Source organism: Chanos chanos, chromosome 8 (assembly GCF_902362185.1).
Source record: "Chanos chanos chromosome 8, fChaCha1.1, whole genome shotgun sequence".
Classification (NCBI taxonomy): Eukaryota; Metazoa; Chordata; class Actinopteri; order Gonorynchiformes; family Chanidae; genus Chanos; species Chanos chanos.
The window spans coordinates 34,814,525-34,835,774 of record NC_044502.1 but is presented as its reverse complement, the minus strand read 5'-3'; the positions used below and the strand labels follow the sequence as shown (position 1 = coordinate 34,835,774).

At 39.1% G+C, this 21,250-nt stretch overlaps 4 protein-coding genes across 7 annotated transcripts in view; 2 read left to right on the top strand and 2 right to left on the bottom strand.

Annotated features, from left to right (window-relative positions):
* The window catches only part of osbpl10b (oxysterol binding protein-like 10b), a 37,345-nt gene extending 32,508 nt beyond the window's left edge, over positions 1-4,837 (bottom strand). The window contains exons 1-2 of the mRNA XM_030781014.1: positions 4,426-4,837; positions 933-1,108 (exon numbers count right to left, since the gene is read on the bottom strand). Of these exons, the coding sequence (XP_030636874.1) occupies positions 933-1,108; positions 4,426-4,682 (433 nt within the window). The 5' untranslated portion in view covers positions 4,683-4,837. The remainder of the gene's footprint in view (positions 1-932; positions 1,109-4,425) is intronic.
* A 537-nt stretch (positions 4,838-5,374) lies between these two features.
* Positions 5,375-11,861, top strand: gpd1l (glycerol-3-phosphate dehydrogenase 1 like). 2 transcript variants are annotated; one of them, XM_030782039.1, is made up of 8 exons: positions 5,375-5,447; positions 5,855-6,032; positions 6,249-6,320; positions 10,213-10,351; positions 10,436-10,548; positions 10,733-10,969; positions 11,150-11,256; positions 11,345-11,861. In XM_030782039.1, exons 1-8 carry the CDS (start codon positions 5,404-5,406, stop codon positions 11,439-11,441), a joined length of 987 nt encoding a protein of 328 aa, XP_030637899.1. In that variant the 5' UTR covers positions 5,375-5,403; the 3' UTR covers positions 11,442-11,861. The 2 variants fall into 2 exon arrangements, with proteins under 2 accessions (XP_030637899.1, XP_030637898.1); XM_030782038.1 differs by having other exon boundaries at positions 6,180-6,320.
* A 2,125-nt stretch (positions 11,862-13,986) lies between these two features.
* On the bottom strand, positions 13,987-15,704 carry kiaa1143 (KIAA1143 ortholog). 3 transcript variants are annotated; one of them, XM_030782206.1, is made up of 3 exons: positions 15,519-15,704; positions 15,131-15,275; positions 13,987-15,033 (listed from the first exon to the last, which is right to left on the bottom strand). In XM_030782206.1, the coding sequence occupies exons 1-3, from the start codon at positions 15,624-15,626 to the stop codon at positions 14,831-14,833; spliced, it is 456 nt and encodes a 151-aa protein (XP_030638066.1). In that variant the 5' UTR covers positions 15,627-15,704; the 3' UTR covers positions 13,987-14,830. The 3 variants fall into 3 exon arrangements, with proteins under 3 accessions (XP_030638066.1, XP_030638065.1, XP_030638067.1); XM_030782205.1 differs by having other exon boundaries at positions 13,987-15,030; XM_030782207.1 differs by having other exon boundaries at positions 13,987-15,021; positions 15,519-15,640.
* Positions 15,705-16,107: 403 nt separating this feature from the next.
* On the top strand, positions 16,108-17,300 carry tmem42a (transmembrane protein 42a). Its single transcript, XM_030782802.1, has 3 exons — positions 16,108-16,413; positions 16,687-16,833; positions 16,992-17,300. The coding sequence occupies exons 1-3, from the start codon at positions 16,234-16,236 to the stop codon at positions 17,130-17,132; spliced, it is 468 nt and encodes a 155-aa protein (XP_030638662.1). The 5' UTR covers positions 16,108-16,233; the 3' UTR covers positions 17,133-17,300.
* The last annotated feature ends 3,950 nt before the right edge of the window (positions 17,301-21,250 follow it).

The following is a 21,250-nucleotide window of genomic DNA, read 5'->3' as shown; positions in this document are numbered from 1 at the left end:
GATGGTTCGGCCTGTAGCGCTGCTCTTTTTCTAAAGACTAGGAGGGTTTTTTTGGGTTTTTTTTTTCAGAATTGAGGAGTTGATGCTGTTGAAGGGGAAAGATAGTGCGCTGAGGTATTGTTTAGTATTCTGAGTCAGAACACTCACCTAGTAATGCATTTAGGTGATGACTTGTTGCAGACCAAATAACATGCATTCATTTGACTTATTTGTGCTTTCTCTTTACAGGATCCAGATATTGCAGTTTTGGGTTATGGTTTTGGTTTCTCGTTTGGCTTAGGAGATTTTGAGCGCAGCTGCACAGTCGGTGAAAATGACATTATTGTAACACAGCTTGACTCTAAGTCAAATATCATCTTTCAGTAATTCCTTCATGTCAACACAAGTTTTCGGTTGGAGAAAAAAAGATTAATTCTGGCATAATGACACACACATATGCATTCAGACATGAATAGAGGGAAACATTAGGAAAGAGAGAGAGTGAGAGAGAGAGAGAGAGGGAGAGAGTGTGTGTGTGTGTGTGCGCGCAGCACGAGGTGGGAAAGAAGAAGAGAGTGAATAGTGAGTAGTGTAGATCAGAGGAGCGATAAGACACTGATCTGGACAAACAGGCCTCTGAGTGATGGCACAAAAAAGAAGATGGCTGAGAGTCAGGATAACAACTGAGAGCAGAGAAATAGCACTGAGTGACAGCAGAGAGAGAGAAAGAGAGAGAGAGAAAGAGAGAGAGAGAGAGATTGAGAGAGAGAGAAAGAGAGAGATTGAGAGAGAGAGTTGGAGAGAGATCAGTGACGATGGAAGAGACCAAAAATAGGCTCATTTTAGATGAGAAGTGAGAAGAGAGAGTTTGATTGAATGAGAGCAAACAAAACTGATGAGAGCACAGATGGGACCTGACGACAGAAGTGAATCTGTGGATAAATGCTCCATACCTCTGAGCTTAAAGTGCTCTCCGTTAGCGGCGTAGATGGTAAACATGAACGGTAATTCGTCACTAGGTGCAACCAAGGCCCCAATCAAAGGCAAAGAGCCTCTGGGTTTCTGGTTCTTGCTGTTTTCATTAATGAAATACTGCAACTGGCCAAGTTCAGGATCCAGCACAAAGTACCTGAGAGGGGAAGGGAAAACAGTGAGAGAAAAAAAAAAAAGAAAAAAAGATAATGGCAGTGACCAGTTCATGAACACTAAATGCCCTGGCATGCTATTTCAGGACAAGGCTTCCACAGTATTGAGAACACTGGAAAGTGGATCGTGAAAACAAATGGCTGAGAATGCTCAGACGGACAAGCTGTAATAAACAAAAAGCTTTGCTGTTGTAAACAACAGTAATACGAGACCAGCTGTTGCTTTGGCACAACATTTTATTTATTTATTTATTTTGGGAGGGGGGGGTTTGTTTTGTTTTTTAGCATCATTGGCAAAAAGTGACTAATTAAAAAGAAGCAAACACAATTCATATGTCTTTCATCTGCTCACGGTGCTTTTCACGTTATGTCTGAAATCTGTCGGTATACCATAATGTGTTACTACACTGTGAGCATCACATGGGTGTATGTATGAGGGAATATTATCGTGGCTCTAATTTCTTCCCCTGTATTTCTCTACTGTTTGTGAAACATTACACTCCCAATCGTTCCTCTTTAAAGCAACAGTAAACAGTCCACAGATCAGTCTGCATGGAGCAGTAGACCTTCATCATTCTGGTTGCCAACAGTAATGTAGCAACTAATCTGGATCAAAATAAACAGTAGATTTTCTGTCAGCTGTTCCCTCAGCATGTCTCCTTAAAAGCGACCATTAAACACCAAAAACAACTCATTATCATCTGGAAGTCCAAGCAAAGGTGCTATGATGAAAGAAGCAATCTTACCAATGACACTCTTGCTTTGATGAGATATGGGAGCTAACAAGCTATGATGAAAAACATTTCAAATGTGTTTGCCATACATTTACATATGTTCCATAAAACCACACTGCATATGGTAGCCTACTTAAGGCTTTTGAATCTCATTTCTTTAGGAGCGCTCTGTACAACAGCTTTTGTCGTTCACTTCAAAAGTGACTCTTGGATTATTCAACATCAACAATAATGAGGTGAGAGCAGAAGGTGATAAAATAGAAATGAAAAAGAGGAGAAGATCCATAATCAAAAAGCCTTTCATGTAATTCTCCTTGGCATATGCCAAAGGTGCTTACATCAGAGGGATAAGGACACAAGAGGACACAACTCAACATTACGCAGTATTCACATAAAACACAAACAATCCTGCAAAGCTCGACAGAACAAGAACAAGAGGGAAGTCGCAAAGAGAGACTAATGACCCTCTTCATATATATCATAATGGAACCGAGTGTGTAGAAAATCAGAAATAAAAAATAACTATCACAGTCAAATCATTTCTCAAATGCTCTGGCGCTCAACCTCCAAATGTCAGTGCCCACACAATAAAAACAGCAAGTTTCTGAACATTCAGGTCTAAAAGAAGTATACTACACCCCAGGACAAAATCATTTTCTGTGACACTGTGTCTACAAAATTGAAAATACAAAATTGGATCTAAATCATCAAACAATGACACAACAGAATGGAAAATACAATGCTAATGTTAATGTGACAATGCTCTGTCCAAGAAAAGTATTTCACAAAATATCATGAAATACAATGACTTAAAGATATGATCTAAAAGGCATTTTCAAATCTTGCTGTTTATGTCAAATCACAGCTTGTGGGTCTCATTAGAAGACTACTAGTAGCGCTTTGCTTAACCCCATCCACTTTTCTGAGTGGTCGATCCAAAATTCTAAACTTATGCTGTGAAAATTGTTTGCCTGTTATTACCAGTTAAACTCTGCTCTCTGTGGTTGTAACAATAAACAGATTTACACATCAGTTTTCTATTAGTGTTTGACTTATTGAGTAACAAATGACATGCCCAAAACAAACTGTGGAAAAATAGCTAAATCTGCTGCTTTACAAACATTCAGTCCTTTTGGTTTCAATGCCAGCTCTCTTGGAGAAAAGCTTTTTTATCAGTGACTCACTCTGTCTATTACATTTTGTGAAAGACTTCACAGACATATTGGATTATGACAAGAGCATAAATATACTCAGGCGTGTCACTTCCTTTTGCTCTGGGCCAAAACAATGAGTAAACTACCATCAACATGATTTTGTACCTAATGCTTAGTGTTGATGAGGCCATTTCTTGTAGTAGATAAAAAAAATCTATCTCCATGCTTCAAGAATACAGCTATTGTTATGACAAAACCTGGGCTTTGAGATTTGTAATATAGCACAAAATTGTCCAAAGATTTTACACTGCCTTGCATCATGCAATATGAAATAATCTCACACCATTAAATTCACAACACAGTGTGATCTCTGCAACTTCTAATATTGCTTTCTCCTTTATTCCAAATCTCTCTGGTCACAAAACAGAACATACATGTTGTTCACAATAATCATTTCACTTTAACAATGGCTTGAGTTCAGAGGCAGGGTACTTCAGGTGCAGCACAGTGACCATATACCTCCCTGATCCTAAGACTCGTTATATGGTTGGCCGCTTTCCCCATTGATTTCAAGACAAGGCGCTGGCGGAGCTAAGAACATTAAGGAGGTGAGGGATTTCCCATCACAGATGAGTCATAGTCTCCCTAGGATGATAGAACCGTTACTGGGGCCTTGCTACAGCCCCCCGCCCCCACTCTAATACACACATGCATATCATGCTCTCAGAGCTCCTAAATAAGAATCTGTCTGTGGATTGCATCTACTCAGTGACCAACACATTGTGTGTGTGTGTGTGTTTGTGTGTGTGTGTGTGTGTGTGTGTGTGTGTGTGTGTGTTGTGCACACACACACACACACACACACACACATTGAACGAGCTTGATTATCAACCTGGCCATAAATCAGCTTCATTGATTAGAACTACCCAATCTCACAAGTGAATTAATCCTGTGAGCTCCTCTCATTCAAGGTGTTCAAATTAAAAATTAACATTAGGAGAGGGTGCTTCTTACTCCTGTCTCTTGACTGGGTTTCTGTGGTCCTCTCCTACCACAACCGTGTATTATAAAATAGGGAGCAACAGCAAGACATCATGATACTGCAAACGTATCTTATCCATTTCGGTTAATGTTAAACCTGAGAATTGAGGTCAACTGCCATGCAGCTGGTTCACTGCACCCATTGCTGAGGAAACGGGAGTTGACTTGTCAACAGTAGGTTGAACTGGGGAAAAATGTAATGGCATAGGCACAACATGTGGACTGAAACATCTTAAAAGTGCCACTATAGAATTATATACACATTTGGCGCCTCGCGTAATTTTCAAACTATTCCAAGGCTTCCAAACGTATTTTCTTACAGCAATCAGATCCATCATTTTATTTATTTTGTCTTTAAATATGACTCATTACCTGTTTTGCCAGCCTTGAAGTAAATTCGTGTATTTATTCAAGGTCCCTTCCAGATGTCGCTTTTGGGATTGAGAAGCGTTACCACAAGTGCCTCCCGACACTGACCCACCGCTCCCGCTCACTCGCGTAGCTGCTCTTGCTCCCGGACAGTGAGAGCCGCTTCTCCCCAGGCTCCGTGTGGGATTCCCCCGATCAACTGATGAGTTGCGTTTACTTGCAGTGCTCCCTGGATGCGATCCACTGAATGCCTTTTCCATGATTTCGTTACTGTTTTAAGACGATGAAAAGACTCGAAAAGAACATAACAGTTCAACCTTGCAAGTACTCTGAACCAAATGACACGTACATTTAAAATGTTTTTATGAAAAGCGGAGACCACAATAGCCCGCTGCGACGAAGTCTCACGCTACACAGTTTTTTCCTTTGGAATCACTGTGCGGTCACTCCCTCCGTTTCTCCACCAACCCGGATACTGCATTCTACACATCAGCAAAGGACTCAGCGCGTGGCACGAAAGCCATCGTACAGTGGAGCCCTGGTTTTCTCCGGTGGTAATGAAGGACACATAGGCAAACAGTGTTCACTTTTTTCATATAAACTGCATGTTTAAAAGTTGAACAATAAGCTATCGATAAAAATCAAACTGTACTATTTTAGTTATCTGCTAAATGAAAAAAAAAGGTTTTACAGTATTATGGGAAATGTTTGTCTCTAACAAAACAATTTTGATCTTGCACTTGTGTTTCGTTTGGGCTCATAATATCATGATGCTGAAATCCATTTCTCAAGCCAAAAGTACTACAACTCCCGTTATGCTCTAGTGTTGTAATACTGATGATGCCATCAAAAGAGGTCCTGTGCAGGGACATTCTGCCAACGCCTCTGTACAAGTGCTAGCAACTTCACCGCTTCCCGCTGTTATCCTTGAAACCAGTTTCGCTCTTTCTTATAGACTATCCTTTGTAGTGCTCATTTGCCATGTCAGCGCCTCTGAAAGTATGCATCGTTGGCTCTGGAAATTGGTAAGTCCTTACCGCTTGCATGCTTGGGTCAAAGAGGATGCGTGCAGAACTTTACTAGCTATCTTAGTCAAAGAGTAATTACCACAACGAATGGTATTCATCGTTACATTCTGCTTCAACGTTCATTTCTGTACGTGATGTCCCCGATATGACAACCTGTATCGAAGCCTATTAGTGGTACTATTGCAAGTGTCAGCGCTTATCCCCCCACGTTCGTGCCACTGACACATGCCATTTAAAGCATTTATTCTCTCTCATCCTTTCGTCAATGCCTGTAGTCATTCAGAATTCTGTTGCGTTTGTAAGAAACTTTTATGTAGGTGACTTTAAAGTGGTTTCCAACCATTTTTTAAAGATATCTAATTTACACATCTGTCATTACCTTAATTTGCTCTCACTTCGTTTAGGGGCTCTGCTATTGCAAGGATAATAGGCAGCAATGCACAGACGCTCCAGCGTTTCGCCACCACTGTCAAGATGTGGGTATTTGAGGAGAATGTCAACGGCAGGAAACTCACAGACATTATTAACACAGAACACGAGAACGTCAAATATCTCCCAGGCTACAAACTTCCTGAAAATGTGGTAGGGTGTTTTCAGTAGGCTATATGTGATTGATAAGCAAATAATTGCCATGAATGATCATGAATAAAAGGAGTGCATTTGCTTTGTCTAAGGAAGCCATTACAGAGCATAACATATGTCTTAGCAGTGCACTTTTTGACATCATAGGTTGCAGTGCCTGAGCTACGGGAAGCTGCAGATGGAGCTGATCTCTTAGTGTTTGTGGTCCCACACCAGTTCATCCGAAAGCTATGCGATGAAATGTCTGGTTGTGTCTCTAAAAAAGCGCGTGGAATCACCCTTATAAAGGTATGGCTAAACCCAGGCAAGTTTTAATACCAACAAAATGCTACATGTATTTGCCACTAAAATTAATTCTGCCTTTAATATAAGTTATGGGACAACCCTTTGATTAAGGAGTCCTTTGATGTGTGGCGGTAAATAATGTTATGCTATATGTTGATAATAGTAAACACATACATAAGAGTTGAGTCCTACACTCTCGTGCTAATTTCTTTTCCAGACTTTACATCATGGTAATTTTTTCACATGATTGTATTCTGTGTTTTGAAGCAATGACTGCACAAAGAATTAATCTGAATCAGAACATGTAGAATTTCAGTCATGCTGAAATGATTTTGGTGAGCTGTAATCTTAATTACAGAGTGGAACACAATAATGCTAGGTATCAGACACATCAGATGGTACTGGTAGAATGTAAAATATCAAAGAGGAAGTCATTGTAATCAGACGCTAATCTGAAGTTTAGATAGAAGCAACTGGACTGGACTGCACTGAACTCTTTTTTTTTTTTTAACTTGAAAAGATATATAACCACAAAAACTGAATTTAGATGGAAGTTTTATGGACTTTTTGACCCCTTAGGCATTAATTGCTACTTGACCACTTTTCAGAAAGTATTAAAATTAGTCAAATGTACTCCATTACAGTGTAGCGTTTACTGAGGTCAAACGTGACTGCAGTCAGGTCAAAATCAAATGTAAGTTTGCAGTTAATCTGGGTATTGGTCTAGACAGCTTTTATAGATGACTAGTTTGGTAAAACAAATATTGTTTGTAGGTGCTTGGTAGTTGTGGTGCATGGCTTAGTTGTATTAGGGCCCTCTAAACCTATTAGACAATTGTTCAGTGTGGTTTTCTCCTCTTGGGTTGTTTTAAAGCAGTATGAATTCTTATAATGGACTAGCTTGATAGAGACAGACACTCTTTTCAGGGTAACAAAGTGCTGTTTTTAGACAAAGCCTCCTAACAAAGATGAAAGCTTTACTTTGTAGAGCTAAAAAGGTTTGATTGAAAACCTCAGGCTGTAGTAATTTTTGTAGATTTTTTTTTCCCTCTGTGGCCAAAGATCCAAGGGCTCTAACAGTGTATAATGCTCACATCCTGACTGAAGCTGACTGCTTCATTATTCATTAACGTTCAAAAGTTTTACCAACTGAACATGTGCTAGTGTGTTTTGTGCTTGTGTGAAGGTTTCTTTCATCCACAATGTTTTTTTTTTTTTAATTATTTTCCTTATATAAAATGAGACTCTTTGCCATTGATGCTATGTTAGCTTGCCTGTTAGACTTCATTAACAAACCTATGAAAGACAACAGACAGAAGAATGACCTTGCCAAGCTTTAGACACAGGTAAATCACTGCAAATCTCAAAGGGAATTATAAAAACAGCGATTACACAGAACTACACAGAGAAACACCCAAAATGTAACATGTCACACCATCATGCAAGACCAGCGCACTCCTGTGGTATGTGAACATGATAGATATCAGGAAACACACCCCTGTGGCCTCAGCATTGAGAAACAGAGTTTGTTCATAGTTTCTAGAGTTTGAGAAATGACTAATATGCAACCAGCATGAAGAACCAGGCACTCAAAGCTAACAGGTTATGGCTTTATTTGCGTTCTTTTATGTAACTGCATCTGTGTCTCTGTGCCTACTGATAGGCTGGAGAAGTAGTGGCTGTGGTAACTGAAGCAAATGCTGATCTGATATTGTTGTATCACATGTTATAATCATCCTCATATCATCCTGTCATTAAAGAAATGTGTACAAAATGAACAATTTTCCCACTGAAAATCAGTTTTGTGCACTTTGTCCTCTCTTAATGTTGCTTGATTGTGATACATTTATTTTGTCATGTAGTGTGTCTATGTCTGTGTCTGTGTGCCTGTCTGTGTATGCCTGTGTGTGTGTGTGTGTGTGCATGCACACACGCTTAGGTCAGGCCACAGTGGACATTTCTAATGCTAAGATTCTAACAGTTGGTTCCCTGTTTATCCCTGTGCTGCTCAAACCCCATTGCTGCCTCATGATGCTTGAATATTTATTTTTTTTTTGCTGTCCTTATGTGCTTCGCCCTCTGCGCTTCAGATTCAGACGTTACGAACAACAACGGCTCAGGAGAGTCTGTGGGAGTTTTTTGCTCTCTGTTATTTAGAGCTGAGAAAATCCACCATATGTGGAGCAAATTGTGAATGGAATGGGCCTTCTGGCTTCTTGGCAGACTGCTTACTCTTTATTTATCTCTCAGTCCCACAGTGTCTTCCTCTCGTTTTGTCTCCTTGTAATTTGCTCTGTTTTCTCTCCCTCTTGGTCATTTTTTTTTTTCCAGTTCCCTTTTCTTCTTTGTTCCCCTCCCTCTGTTTTGCAACTCTGTTCTCCCCTCTCTCGCCTATTGTTCTTCTGCCTCTTGCATCTCCTTTTGATTATTGTTTGTTTTATGCAGGGGTGGACAAAATGTGAATGCATTGTGGTAGCCCTGTAAGTTACCAGCTTTCCAAATAACGCAGTCAAGGTCGACATTTTGGTTGCCCAGATTTGCATTAGCACAAGGCATTGTAATTCTGTTGGTAGTATTCATAACTTTGACTGTATTCTGCATCTGGCTCTGATGGAGATTTACTGGAGCTACTCAACATGTCCTGCCCTTGAAGTCTTTTACAAATATTTTCAAAGAATTTTTAAAGTCTTAACCATGAATGGTGCCTATATCAGCCAACTGCTTCGAGATCCTACTCCAAAAAAGTCATGCTCCGTGACCTGATGGAAGGAGTTCTATAGATGTTTATTAACCCTGGAGTGCCCTGTAAATTTGACATTGACAGTCAGCATTTGATCTCACAGATTCATAGTTGGATTCCAATGATGCTTTGGGTCTCTCAGAATGCTGTATTGTCTGATTTTCGCAGTGAAAAATCCCTTGTCTGGAAGTGCTGTTTTAGCTGTAGACTCTTTCTGTCTATGTCTGTGCATCTGACTTTCAGAATAAGATTGCAAAATCAGATCTTGACACATAACTAGAGATCGGACATGTACCAACAAAAGGGTTAGCTGTCTTTGCTAATCCCTGCAGTGTTCTTCTGTTGATGATAGCTTACATGTTCAAAAGTGTTTCCTAACAGCAGGCTGTAGTTGCACGCTGTGATGAAACACTCTCTCATGGTTTGTCTTGCATACCAGTTCCCAGCTGCAGAGAGCTGGCCCTTAGCTCACAGCTGGATAGTCAGAGAGAGAGAGAACCAAAGAACAAAGCGATGGAAGTCTTTCATCACTTTTTTTACCTCCCATTGTACAAGCCTTGCTACACTGATTACAGTGAATTCTAAAGTTCTGCTGGAGAAATAAAGCTTTGTCTGCCATCTCTGATGTCAGGTGTAGGTGGTGTCCTTTCTGTGGGCTTGGTTTCTAACTATCCCCCCTTACTCTTGAGGAGACACATAAGCAAGATTTCCAAAAGACACATCTTTTAGTAGACTTGCAATCCGTACCTTTGAATATTGTTTCCAGAGCCCAAGGGTGTAAAACCTGCTCAAACCTGCTTGTGGAGGTAGGTTGTCCAGCAGCCATAGGGGGTGGATTAATGATCCCGAGATTGCTTTTGGGCAGGGGACATTTAGACATGCACTGAGGAGTCTTTGACTGTTTAGAACTTACTTGTCCACAGCCAAAATCTGGCAGTTCAAGGTGTCCAGTAGTTGGTCCAGGTCTAGTATGATAACTCTGTCCTCCCTCTTCTGAATTTGTCTTTTTCTGATGTAAAATGTCAATTGAGGTGTTTTGCTAACAGCTATGCTTTCATGATCGAGAGAAACCTTGATGGATTTACCACCTCTGCACCACTATTTCCTTCTTTCTCTGATTGCATTTCCCTTTCCTCTTTCTGACCTGTCTTACAGGGAATTGATGAGGGACCTGAAGGACTAAAACTGATCTCTGACATCATAAGAGAGAAGATGGGCATTGATGTCAGTGTGCTAATGGGAGCCAACATTGCTAATGAGGTGGCTGCTGAAAAATTCTGTGAAACCACCATTGGTGAGTGAGTATCAGTGAAGGTGCCTCACATAGACATTGAGTGGATGATTTTTCATATGTGTCCTTGTCTCTGCTGATCATCAGGCAGTAAAGTCCTGGAAAATGGCCAACTCTTTAAAGAACTTCTCCAGACACCAAACTTCAGGATAACAGTAGTGGATGATGCTGACACTGTGGAGCTCTGTGGAGCTCTGAAGGTAAATGTCATTCAACACCAGAAGACCACAGAGATATAAATATGTGAGAGTTAACGTCTTTTGGATCACTTACAAAAATCATCACTTCAGGCCGTTTTTTGCTAATTTTGAAAATACTGACCTGTAAAGCAAAGGTGCCCCAACAACTGAACAGTTTCATGTTTTCTCTTGTCAATTTCTTCAGAACATTGTTGCTGTGGGTGCAGGGTTCTGTGATGGCCTGCAGTGTGGAGACAACACTAAGGCAGCGGTGATCCGACTAGGACTAATGGAGATGATTGCTTTTGCCAAACTGTTTAGTAAAGACGGTTCAGTTTCCTCCAGCACCTTCCTGGAAAGCTGTGGGGTGGCTGACCTCATCACTACCTGCTATGGGGGGCGGAACCGACGTGTAGCTGAGGCTTTTGCCAAAACTGGAAAGGTTCGGAGGCCACCTGTGCTTTGCATCCTGGATGTGTCTCCTGTCAGAGAAATGTGTGCTGGAGATATGGATGTGTTGTAACATGATGCGCAATTCCTAGCAGTGCCTTTATCATTAATGGAGATACTCTGCAGAAGATGCCACATTCCGACATTTTGACCTCTGTATTCTCCCTCTTAGAGCATTGAGCAACTAGAGCAAGAGATGCTGAATGGTCAGAAGCTTCAAGGACCATTGACCTCTGCTGAGGTGTACCACATCCTCAAACAGAAGGGTCTAGTGGAGAAGTAAGTGCATATACATGTTCATTTTTTCACATCTTTTGATATTTCTCTAAAAGCCTCTAAAACCTACTTTCTTGACAATGTTTCCCAGGTTCCCACTATTCACAGCTGTTTATCAGATCTGTTTTGAGGGTAAACCTGTTCAAGACATGATCTCCTGTCTGCAGAGTCACCCAGAGCACATGTGAGAGGTTTACACACACAGACCTCATCACTGAGTGACTTTCTCACCACTACCACCATTAATGCCTCCTCTCAACCGCTGGGTGGCCCTACCTCTGACACTCCTGTTTAATGTTCTTGTCTCACTGTGTATACCTGGTTAAATGGTCCAAATTAGTCATAGTTCTTCTCTGCGCACAAATTCCAGGCGAGGCATTTTTGTGGGAAGGTTAATGTCCTGTTTACGAACGTTGTGCTACGAACGTTCAGGGGTTTGCAAGAGTAATCTGCTTTAATCAGTCACTCTTTATCATAGTTAGGTCAACAGGCGCAAGCTGTAGCTTATCTAAAGTTAAGCTGTAAATTATGTTTCACTGAGCCGTATGTTTTAGGACTTACTTCTGATGTTACAATGCTGCCCTCTTGTGGATTGCCCAAAAAGCCACTCATCACTTACTTCTCCCTAGTAGTCTCGTTTCATCTGTGATTATAAAGATGCCTCTCTTTAAATTATCACTAAAGTCAGTTACAGTCAGGCTCCTTTGTTCCCTACATCATATCACATTTTCGTACTCTTGTTTTTTTTTTTTTTTTTGTCTTCAGATTCTGGTGTAACCAATATAGGCCTAACAGTCATTTATAGACCTTTTTTCCAGACCTGAACTATTTGTATCCATAACGCAAGGAGGCCTGGGTACATTTATAAAGTTTAGCAAATGACTAGTTTCTTAACCCCAATACAATTCTCTGTCTGCCATGTTTTTCAGAGGTGCTTAGTATGTGTACTGCCATTAGAACTGAATCTTCTCAGTCTCTTTCTACATTTGATCATAGCTATAAGGGTTCACAAAGGAAACAGCAGGTGCATAGGTGCACCTTTAAACAAACTTCCCTGTACTTTTTTGTTTTATTATTTACTATTTCCTATAAACTTTTACAAAGAATCTCAATTTTTGCATTTTTATTCAAGTGATTTTTGTCATTGAATATATAGATAATGGTTGGATTCTTTAACATGGTGAATTATTGCACTCCATCTTTGCATGAAGAGTCTAGATGACAGTGACAAATTTGAAAAAGCCTTTCGAAGCCTCAGGGGTCAGGAATATTTAGATTACTCCAAAAACTCTGCTTTAGAATTAAAAGAATCTTTGTTATCTTCTTAGTTTTTTGAACGTTGTCACTTGGTTCTCTTGGTGTGACAGGACGGGTTTCAGTTATCACAGTCCGTTGTTTACAGTATATTTACCTTAGGGGTATTTTTTAATTAACCTTTTTAAATTAAGTAAATCAAGCATCAAGCACATTTGAGGACTTTTGGTAAGCTGACTTGACTGAGCCGGTAATGAAGTATATTTGATTGGAACATTCTGAAACCACATGCCATCTCAGCTCTGGATATTATTCGTAGTTTAAATCAAGATAAAGTATTAAAATGTGCAACAGTTAAATGTGTGCCGCTCTAGAATGCATAGAAAAAATGAGGTGTGAACTTTAGCTGCACAATATAGTTTAAAGCCTGGTAACAATATTGTACATTTTCTTGTCCTGTTGGCTCTGTTAGCACAAGATGTGTCCGTAGCATTTTGTCACATGAAGTAGCATTAAATCTTTACATTCACAAACCAGTACCTTAAGTCAAATGACCATGTAGTAGTACAAAATTCTGGACCCCCCACCCCCAAAAAATACATGGTTGTGGCAGATTTCATCATATCTGGCCATTTAATACTTAATGCTTAATACTTAATACGTAATGTGTTTTGACTTTTAAGTGTACCTTCTGAAACTGTTGGATAGTCAGATAATTGTATAGCACTCCATGCAGAGAAATATTGCAGCTAATGGAAAGATTTGGGGTCAAATCATGAATGAATACATCATCAGGACATGAATTGGAATTTGAATTTGAAAAGACATAAAAAAAAAAAAAATCTTCAAAATATAACTAAGCAGGAATTAAGAGAAGTTGAATTCCAAATTTAGTGTAATTCCTCTTAGTGGCGAGTGAACACAGATTTTAAACTTTGAAACTTGTAATGTTTTAATGGAAAGTGAGAAACATGTTGTTTAGCTTATTTCAACTGTCTCCGGTGACCAACGTTAAAAAATGCCAGTCAAATCATTCACATGAACTGTTTTGCATAACAGTTCTCTGTCATGTTAAATGAAAAAGACTTAGAGGTAAACCCTGTAGAAGTGTCAGTTTTTACATATTAAATGTAATGGAATTTTTAGTTCTGGGCCTTTATGACACTTCATCTAGTTGAATTCTATTGTTATTCCAGTTCCGTTCTAATACACCATCTTTAAGGCTGTTGTCAAATCCAACTGTCAGTTTAAATTAAAAAAACTGAAATAGAATTAATTGAGTTCTCGGCTCAATACAGGACTGACCCCAGCTCTGACGTAATGAATCTGTTGCCTTTTATTTTGTTCATGAATGTATACTCCAGCTATCCATAGTTTTCTTGCTTTAGTAAGGACATCTGTCCAGTTTCTACTGTATCATTTTATCATTTGTTCAGAGGGATTAAAAGTGAAATGAGTGCTGCTTGTGAAAATAAAAAACAAGTTTCTTCATACTTTTATTGTGTAATCAGTGGTTCTGTAAGAAAAGCCATCACATTACAATTTAATCCTTAACATGTAATCTCTTCCTACAATAACAACATGTAATATAAATTCAGGTACACAGGGTGAAATAGAGGGTACCTCCATGCCAGACAGTAAATGTAAGTATACTCATAGTTAATAGCTGTATCCCAAACACTGGGATTAAGAATCAATGATAACAAGAAAAAAAAAAACCTAAGACAGCTCCTTCATAGAAGCTATACATGTATGTACATCTAGTATCACACCATCAATCCATACAAATGCAGCTTGGTTTGTAAGTCACTTTCCTTGCCATGTACTCCACTCAACTTTTTTCTGTATGTTATCAAAGTAAATGAAATCTGTAACTCAATTTATCATGTTTTATCAAAGGCTCAGGAAAATGTAAAACAGCGTGATTGGTTTTATATACTTATAAAAATGCCAAAGAAAAGGAGAGATAGGGTGGATTATTGAAACTTGGGTGGGACGCTGCTTTGCTTTGAGTCACAGTATGTAAAAGACAACTCTTGCCACTTGGCATATGATAGAGTGAAAAAAATTTTGAAAAGCACATACTCGATAACAAAATGTATGTGCTCAGTCCTGGATCAGTCAACATGGGCTTTGTACTTTGCTTTGAATACTGTTCTAATAATATTCAAAACAATTAAAACATAAATTCATGATAGAACCTTAAATTATGAACAGTGTTACACGTCTTTAACACACAGGCTAATTCAAACAAGCAAGAGAGCAATGCTGTTTGAGCGATGACTGAAACTCGAACAATCACAACAGTCAGACAACAAGAGTTTTAGTCTTCCTCCTCTTCATCGTCCCCAAAAGACAGCAGGCTGCTGTTCTTTACTTTCACCCCAGCTTTTGTCTCCTTCTTCTCCTCTTCCTCATTCTTTTTCTTCTTGTTGGAGCTGGCACCGATACCCTGGAATTTGTCAGAAGACCGCTTTGCTGGTTTCTTGAATATTATCTTTCCATCAGCTGGAGCTTCGTCATCTGAAGATAAATTAATAACAAGTCATATGATGACGACTGAATAATAAACTAATCTTGAATTATTTAGGCGGATTATATGTCTGAAGTGAGACTGTCTTGCCTTTTTTGGAACTCTGGGATTCTTTTTTAATCTTCACAACCTCTTCAGCAGATAAGTCACCTTTCTTTAAGACAACCACTTGAGGCATTTCATCCTCTCGGTCGCTGTCATCACTGTCGTCATCGCATGGTGGCATTACTTGTCTCTAATTTAAGATGTGTGTTAGAAATTTCATCTCCGTGTTAGAAGACGAGTGTGTTACAAATTTAATCTCCGGGTATTACAATAAAAACGGAGACAAAGACCAGTCGTATATTAAACAGATGTAATAACATAATATTACAAATTGTTTCAGACTGTCCAATGAGGCTCTGACACTTAGTGAAAATCTATCAGCTATTAATGTTTTCATACTGATTTACCCAATGAACTGACTGCTACAACGCACCTTTGTATCGACTGTTGGTCCTTCTTTGTACCCAACATCTTGCTTAAACTTTTTCAGAAAGGATGGCTCAGCCGGCTTTATCCACGATATATTACTCTTCTTGTTCATTTTGAGAAGAAATATTCACGATACGACTGGTAGTACCCACAATGAAACGACCAAAAACTGAAATGTTCTGTTTCTGGATTGAAAATGCGCCCTAAATCGTCATCAACAAGCGCCAGCCATTGGCCAATGGGAATACACGCTTGTCGTGCCTACGTTTACAGGTTAATTAAGAGCTCAGTTCAATACCAATATATATTTTAACATGGACACAATACGTGTAGGACTTACGATAATATCGACTGAATTTAAAGACGTATCACTGATACCCAGAATATGACAAAATGCTCTGAATAGTGTGAAACAGAAGCACAGATGTCGAAAGATTGTTGTGAAATCCAGCGCTCATCAGTGGTTAAAATTAAAACAGTTTCCGTGTTGAACACGCTATGAAACGTTTCACAGTTTGTGTTTTGATTGGTTGAATTCCTGCTGCTGTATGAACATATGTGGTGTGGGCTCTAGTAAGAACTTCAGCAGAGAGAAGTAAGGATGTAGTGTTTTCTACATACTGGTGCTACAGCGAACCGGTGCCACAACCGTATTGAAGTCTCTAGTACCAAATAATGAATGTCATCGTCCCCTCTGTGCTGAACAATTGAAACCAACTATGTTGCCAGGGGTTATATATGCACTACTGGCTGGTTTTCTTGGGGCCATTGCCTCATCGTCTGCCAAATTGTCACTCGGTGCTGACTACCTCAAAGGCGTGTGTGAAACAGGTATGAAAATATGGGCCGGGGAGAGGACGATTATCACGAGGGAGTTCGAGACTACTCCATGTGAATGGGTAAGGCTATCATGTACAGTTTCATAGCATTAACGTTTTTATGAACGAACGTACATCATCTTTTAATGTTAGGTTTAAATGGAACAACGGGTCATGCTACATATTAAAAAATCGCCTTTGTCGAACTCGAATTGTAGTTCAACAAAAAACGTGCTGTCAGTAGGTTCATTTTAGTTTGAACTAAAACGAATCGGACCCTGCGGAGGGAGACAGAAAATATAAAGAGGAGGAGCGCGGATTAATAATTCATTATTTAAATGCATTGTATTCCAGCTACACATTCCTCTGCGGCTTCTTTGTGGGGGTCTGCTCTTTACCTGTAATGCTGTGATGTGGACTTTCTTTGCAAAGGCTCTCAGGCATTCCTCTTCATCCGCACGGGTCACTGTGACCACCACTGCCTCCAATTTCATTTCCTCAGTGAGTATCTAACCAACCCAGCAAACGAAGAAAACTCAGCTGCAGGATAGTTAATCAAGTGGTGACCACACCAGACCAGTCTTTTAGTATGTAATAGTATGTAAGAAAATCCGTATCCATTTTATTAGGCAGATGATTATGTGATCTTTGTTCTACAGGCATTCCTTGGGCATCTAATATTTGGAGAGACTCATGCAACTTTGTGGTGGGTTGGCATCTCTCTGACTCTGTCAGGACTCCTTATCCTTCATGGATCGACTCCAAGAGATCCACAGCAAGAAGCAAAGAAGCATAAATGAAAATGCATTCCAGTCAACTGCAGACAGACCAACTTAAGGGCAAAACCTCTGCAAAAATCATGTTCACACTGTTCACCTTGGATGCATTGAGTATGGTAAATCATACTAAACAGACTACAAAAACTCAAATGAACTAACCCAAGTGTCTATGCACACCCTTATCTTTCAGAACAGGGATATGATTAAGCATGCTAAAATGTGTTTACTCTCACTAATTTTCCACACATTTTCCTCAAATTCCACTAATCAAGTCATGCATGAAAAGGTGAGTCATAGAACTTTAAGAAAAGTAGAAATGGAATATTTAAGGATAAATGTAATGATTACACATTATGTTAAAAGGACATAACACACATTTATGAATGGCACTTACATGTTTCATGTAAACTGCATAAAACAGTAATGATAAGGAAAATAATTAATTGTCAGTATAAATCAGAAATCCATTCTCCACCTTGAGTTAGGCCATAGATTTAAACTGAAAAGGTAATCATTGATATTTTGAGAATGAAGTATGAAGCAAAATTAAGGAACCTGGTGCATGAGAAATGGTATATATTACATCTGAAACAAATCTAGCTGTGAAAAGTGCTGCACAATATCTAATGATTGCTGGTCTTATCTGATCCACAGAATGTGTACTGTTAATCTTCAGTCTTCCAACATAGTAGTTATGCACTTTTAACACTGCAAAAGCAGAGACTCACTTGAATATCAATGTGGTATTTATTTTAACATTTTACTCTTTTTTTCCTATTACTTAGTCTCTAGTGTGCACTGATGCAAACTGATAAGGGGATCTTCAAACTTTCTTGCAATGTACCACATTCACAGTTTCTGTTCATTACTGATGTCCTTACCCTTTTCTTGAATTGATGTAACAACATTGTTTTAAAAGACTGTGTTAATATTGTTCAAACAGATTTACACTGAAGTTCTTGGTCATCACATCACTGTTCAGAATGTACTGTCAATAAATACAGTGTATTTTCAGTGTCTAATTGTCTGCTTAGGATATTCTTGCCAATAAACACTTGTCATAAGTGTTTCATGATCAGAAAAGGGTGGTTCATGAGGTAAAATGTAGAACAGTAACCGTAAGGGACTGGATATGTTTGGTTCCAGGCAAACTCCTGACCTACATGGAGTCAGGTCTGTTAGTGGAGCTCATTGCCTATTAATAAGTGTGCCACTTTCTCTCAGGGCCTGTCTTAATCAGTAGTAGTATAGCACAGCCCTTTAATTATTTTAAGTTTGTAAAATGCGTGCATGTGTTTGTGAGGTGAATTATTAAGGGTGTATGCATCTTGTCTTTTCACAAACAACTGTTTGGTGCAACAATCTCACTAAACTTAGAAACAGGTTTAAAAAAAAAAAATGGTCAGAGGAACACAGGTGGTAAAACCTAGCAATTTTTATTAAATTTGTCTTCATGTTAAATTCACAATTAAAAGCAATTTGATAACAACAACAATAACAACAACAAGAGTCACTTTAAACCAGTTCAAGCTTATGTCCATGGATGAAATGAAAATATGCAGGATCAGGTCGTAATGCAAACAGAATTTACACAGTGAAATGATACATTCACAAAGGATTCTAACCTGAAATTATACATTCACAAAGGATTCTAACCTAACAGGAGACAGTATTTAAAGGCCACTTAAGTTGTATCGTAGTCGATAGAAACAAACACCCCCAACATAGATTTCACATTTAATAAAAACATTTGGTTTTCAAGAGGTTTTATTCAAAGCTCACTGAACCTATAAAAGTGCTATTTTATAGTTATTTTGGACTGATTCTTTACCAGGAATAATACATTATTCCTGGTAAAAAAAGAGTCCTATTTGATCAGGAATAACACATTAAAATGTAGTACTGCATGTTTACATTTTTTGTGGCTACAGGCTAAATTGGGAGATCACACAGTGTGGATGTTGAATGAAGTCAAGCTAAGCAAATGGCAGAGAATGAGCGTGTGTTTTGCAGCAGCAAACGTTGGACAGTTTTAAGAAACAAGCTCAGATTTGTTCAGTTCTTTAGTGTCAAAATGTCCCTTTCATTAACCACAGAACCTTAAGAATACTGAGTAAAATACTGATTAATGTATTTGTTTGTTTGTTTGTTTTTTAACCTCTTGTGAGAATTTGGTTTAAGGCACACCGGAAGTCAATGAGACAGTTGAACACGGTATAATTACACGAGGTGAAAGTTTCCCACCACTGACTCATAGAGCCATAAATCAGTACCACGATAGTAGAAACAAGTTGGAGTCCTTTGCAGTGGTCTGCCAGCAATACCTCTCAGTTTGGCTGTACTGGTGAAGGCACGCTGGAGCTCTCCAGTGGAATCTCTATCACATCCTCCTCAATGATGTCACCAGGAGGAGCTGGAGGGACGTGGACTGACTGGTTTTTCCCACACGTGAGGTCAGTGAAGGGGCTGAACCAGGACAGAGAGAAAGAACCACCAAATGCCAACTTCATGGCCTCCCAGCATGGAGTCTTCTCCCACGTGGCATTCTCACGCTTAAGCCGTTCGATGCCCTGAAACACAGTCCGAGTATCACATTAAGTTATAGGATTTGTAATCTTACCAGGCTAACAACATTGGGATTCCTGAAATCCTTTTGAAAATATCATAACATTGAAAACGGATTCATTACTATAAAAACTAAACTGGCAGCACTGAATCACTGCAGCGCACATGCATCTGAGTATTGCGGGCATTTCAATCATATTTTTACCCAGTAAGGCGAGCGGTAGTAATGGGTGGGGGGGTTCTGCTCGACGGTCACTAAATGGTCAAATAAAAAGCACTTTGAACATGCAGCATGCTTATCTAATTCCATAGCCATATGCTATTATTATCATCACATCAGCAGAGCAGTAGCACAAAGAATAAAAAAAAAAAAAAAGAAAAGAAAACTTTGAAGGACAAGGAAGAAGGCTTAGTTTGACATTTTCGGTGATGACACCAGCATGCTTCTAGTGTGACAGCACTAATGGAGGTGCCTGATTGATCAGGAATAATCCAGCCTTACCTCAGAGACATACCAATCAGAAAGCAGCATCAGGTATCATTCAAGAATAACTGTTAACAGCTTCAGAATGAAAAATACTCTATATTTTCACTTAACACGAAGCTCTACTGACTTTTTATCCAGTCAGTGTAATGGGATTTCTGAACATAAGCATAGTGGAGCAGAGACAAATACGGCATTTTCTGATAACAGCATTAATTGACACACTTGGAGAATTAGGTAGACAGAAAGAAATAGTACATATAAGAAACTATATCTGCTTCAGAACCAAAGCTCTCACTATTTAGCCAGGCATTACAGCACAGTGACCATCATACATGCAAATTCAATTTTAGCTGTCTTCATTGTATTTATCATAGAAAATGCACCTAAACTGCACCAAATGTCATCCACACAAATAACTACAGCACAAGATTGTAATTCTCATTTATTTTGTTCTGAAATGAAATAATAAAAGTTGCAATGTAAAAAATGCAATGTTACACATATGGGGTCTTACTGAGCACCAAGGTGAGAACCAGTCAACACAGACCACCCAAAATAAACCAGACTAACAAACTGAAATTGTGATTTCTAAGTTGTGTGCTGTCTATTTATTTTACAAGCAGCGCCAGGAAACTGAATTGTCACTTGATATCCTGGTTGTCCCCCTACAATAGAATGTGTGCCACAAGCATTTGAGTCTCAATCAATGGTGCACCCATGTCCATATATAATATACACATACTCTTACTCCATCTACAGTCAACAGATTGTAGGTTATGTGTGAAATGAGACTGTGGTCAGCAGGGTAAATCTGCACATTGTGTTATTTCTCTGTTCACAGCTTTTCAGAGATGTCCCACCGTGAAGAAAATTTACTGTGATACATATATTTGGCTGTAGAAGTCGGATATTGAGCGGGATAAATATTTTAGTGTTCTCGCTTCCCCTTCTCTGCACTGTCCATAATTTCATGCACCTGGGCAGCATAGCAAAGTCGTGTTAAGTGTATCTGACAGGTAATTGTGAATCAAGATAAAATGACAGCAAAAGAAAATACCAGATGCAGGGGTAAATGGGAGAGAGTTCA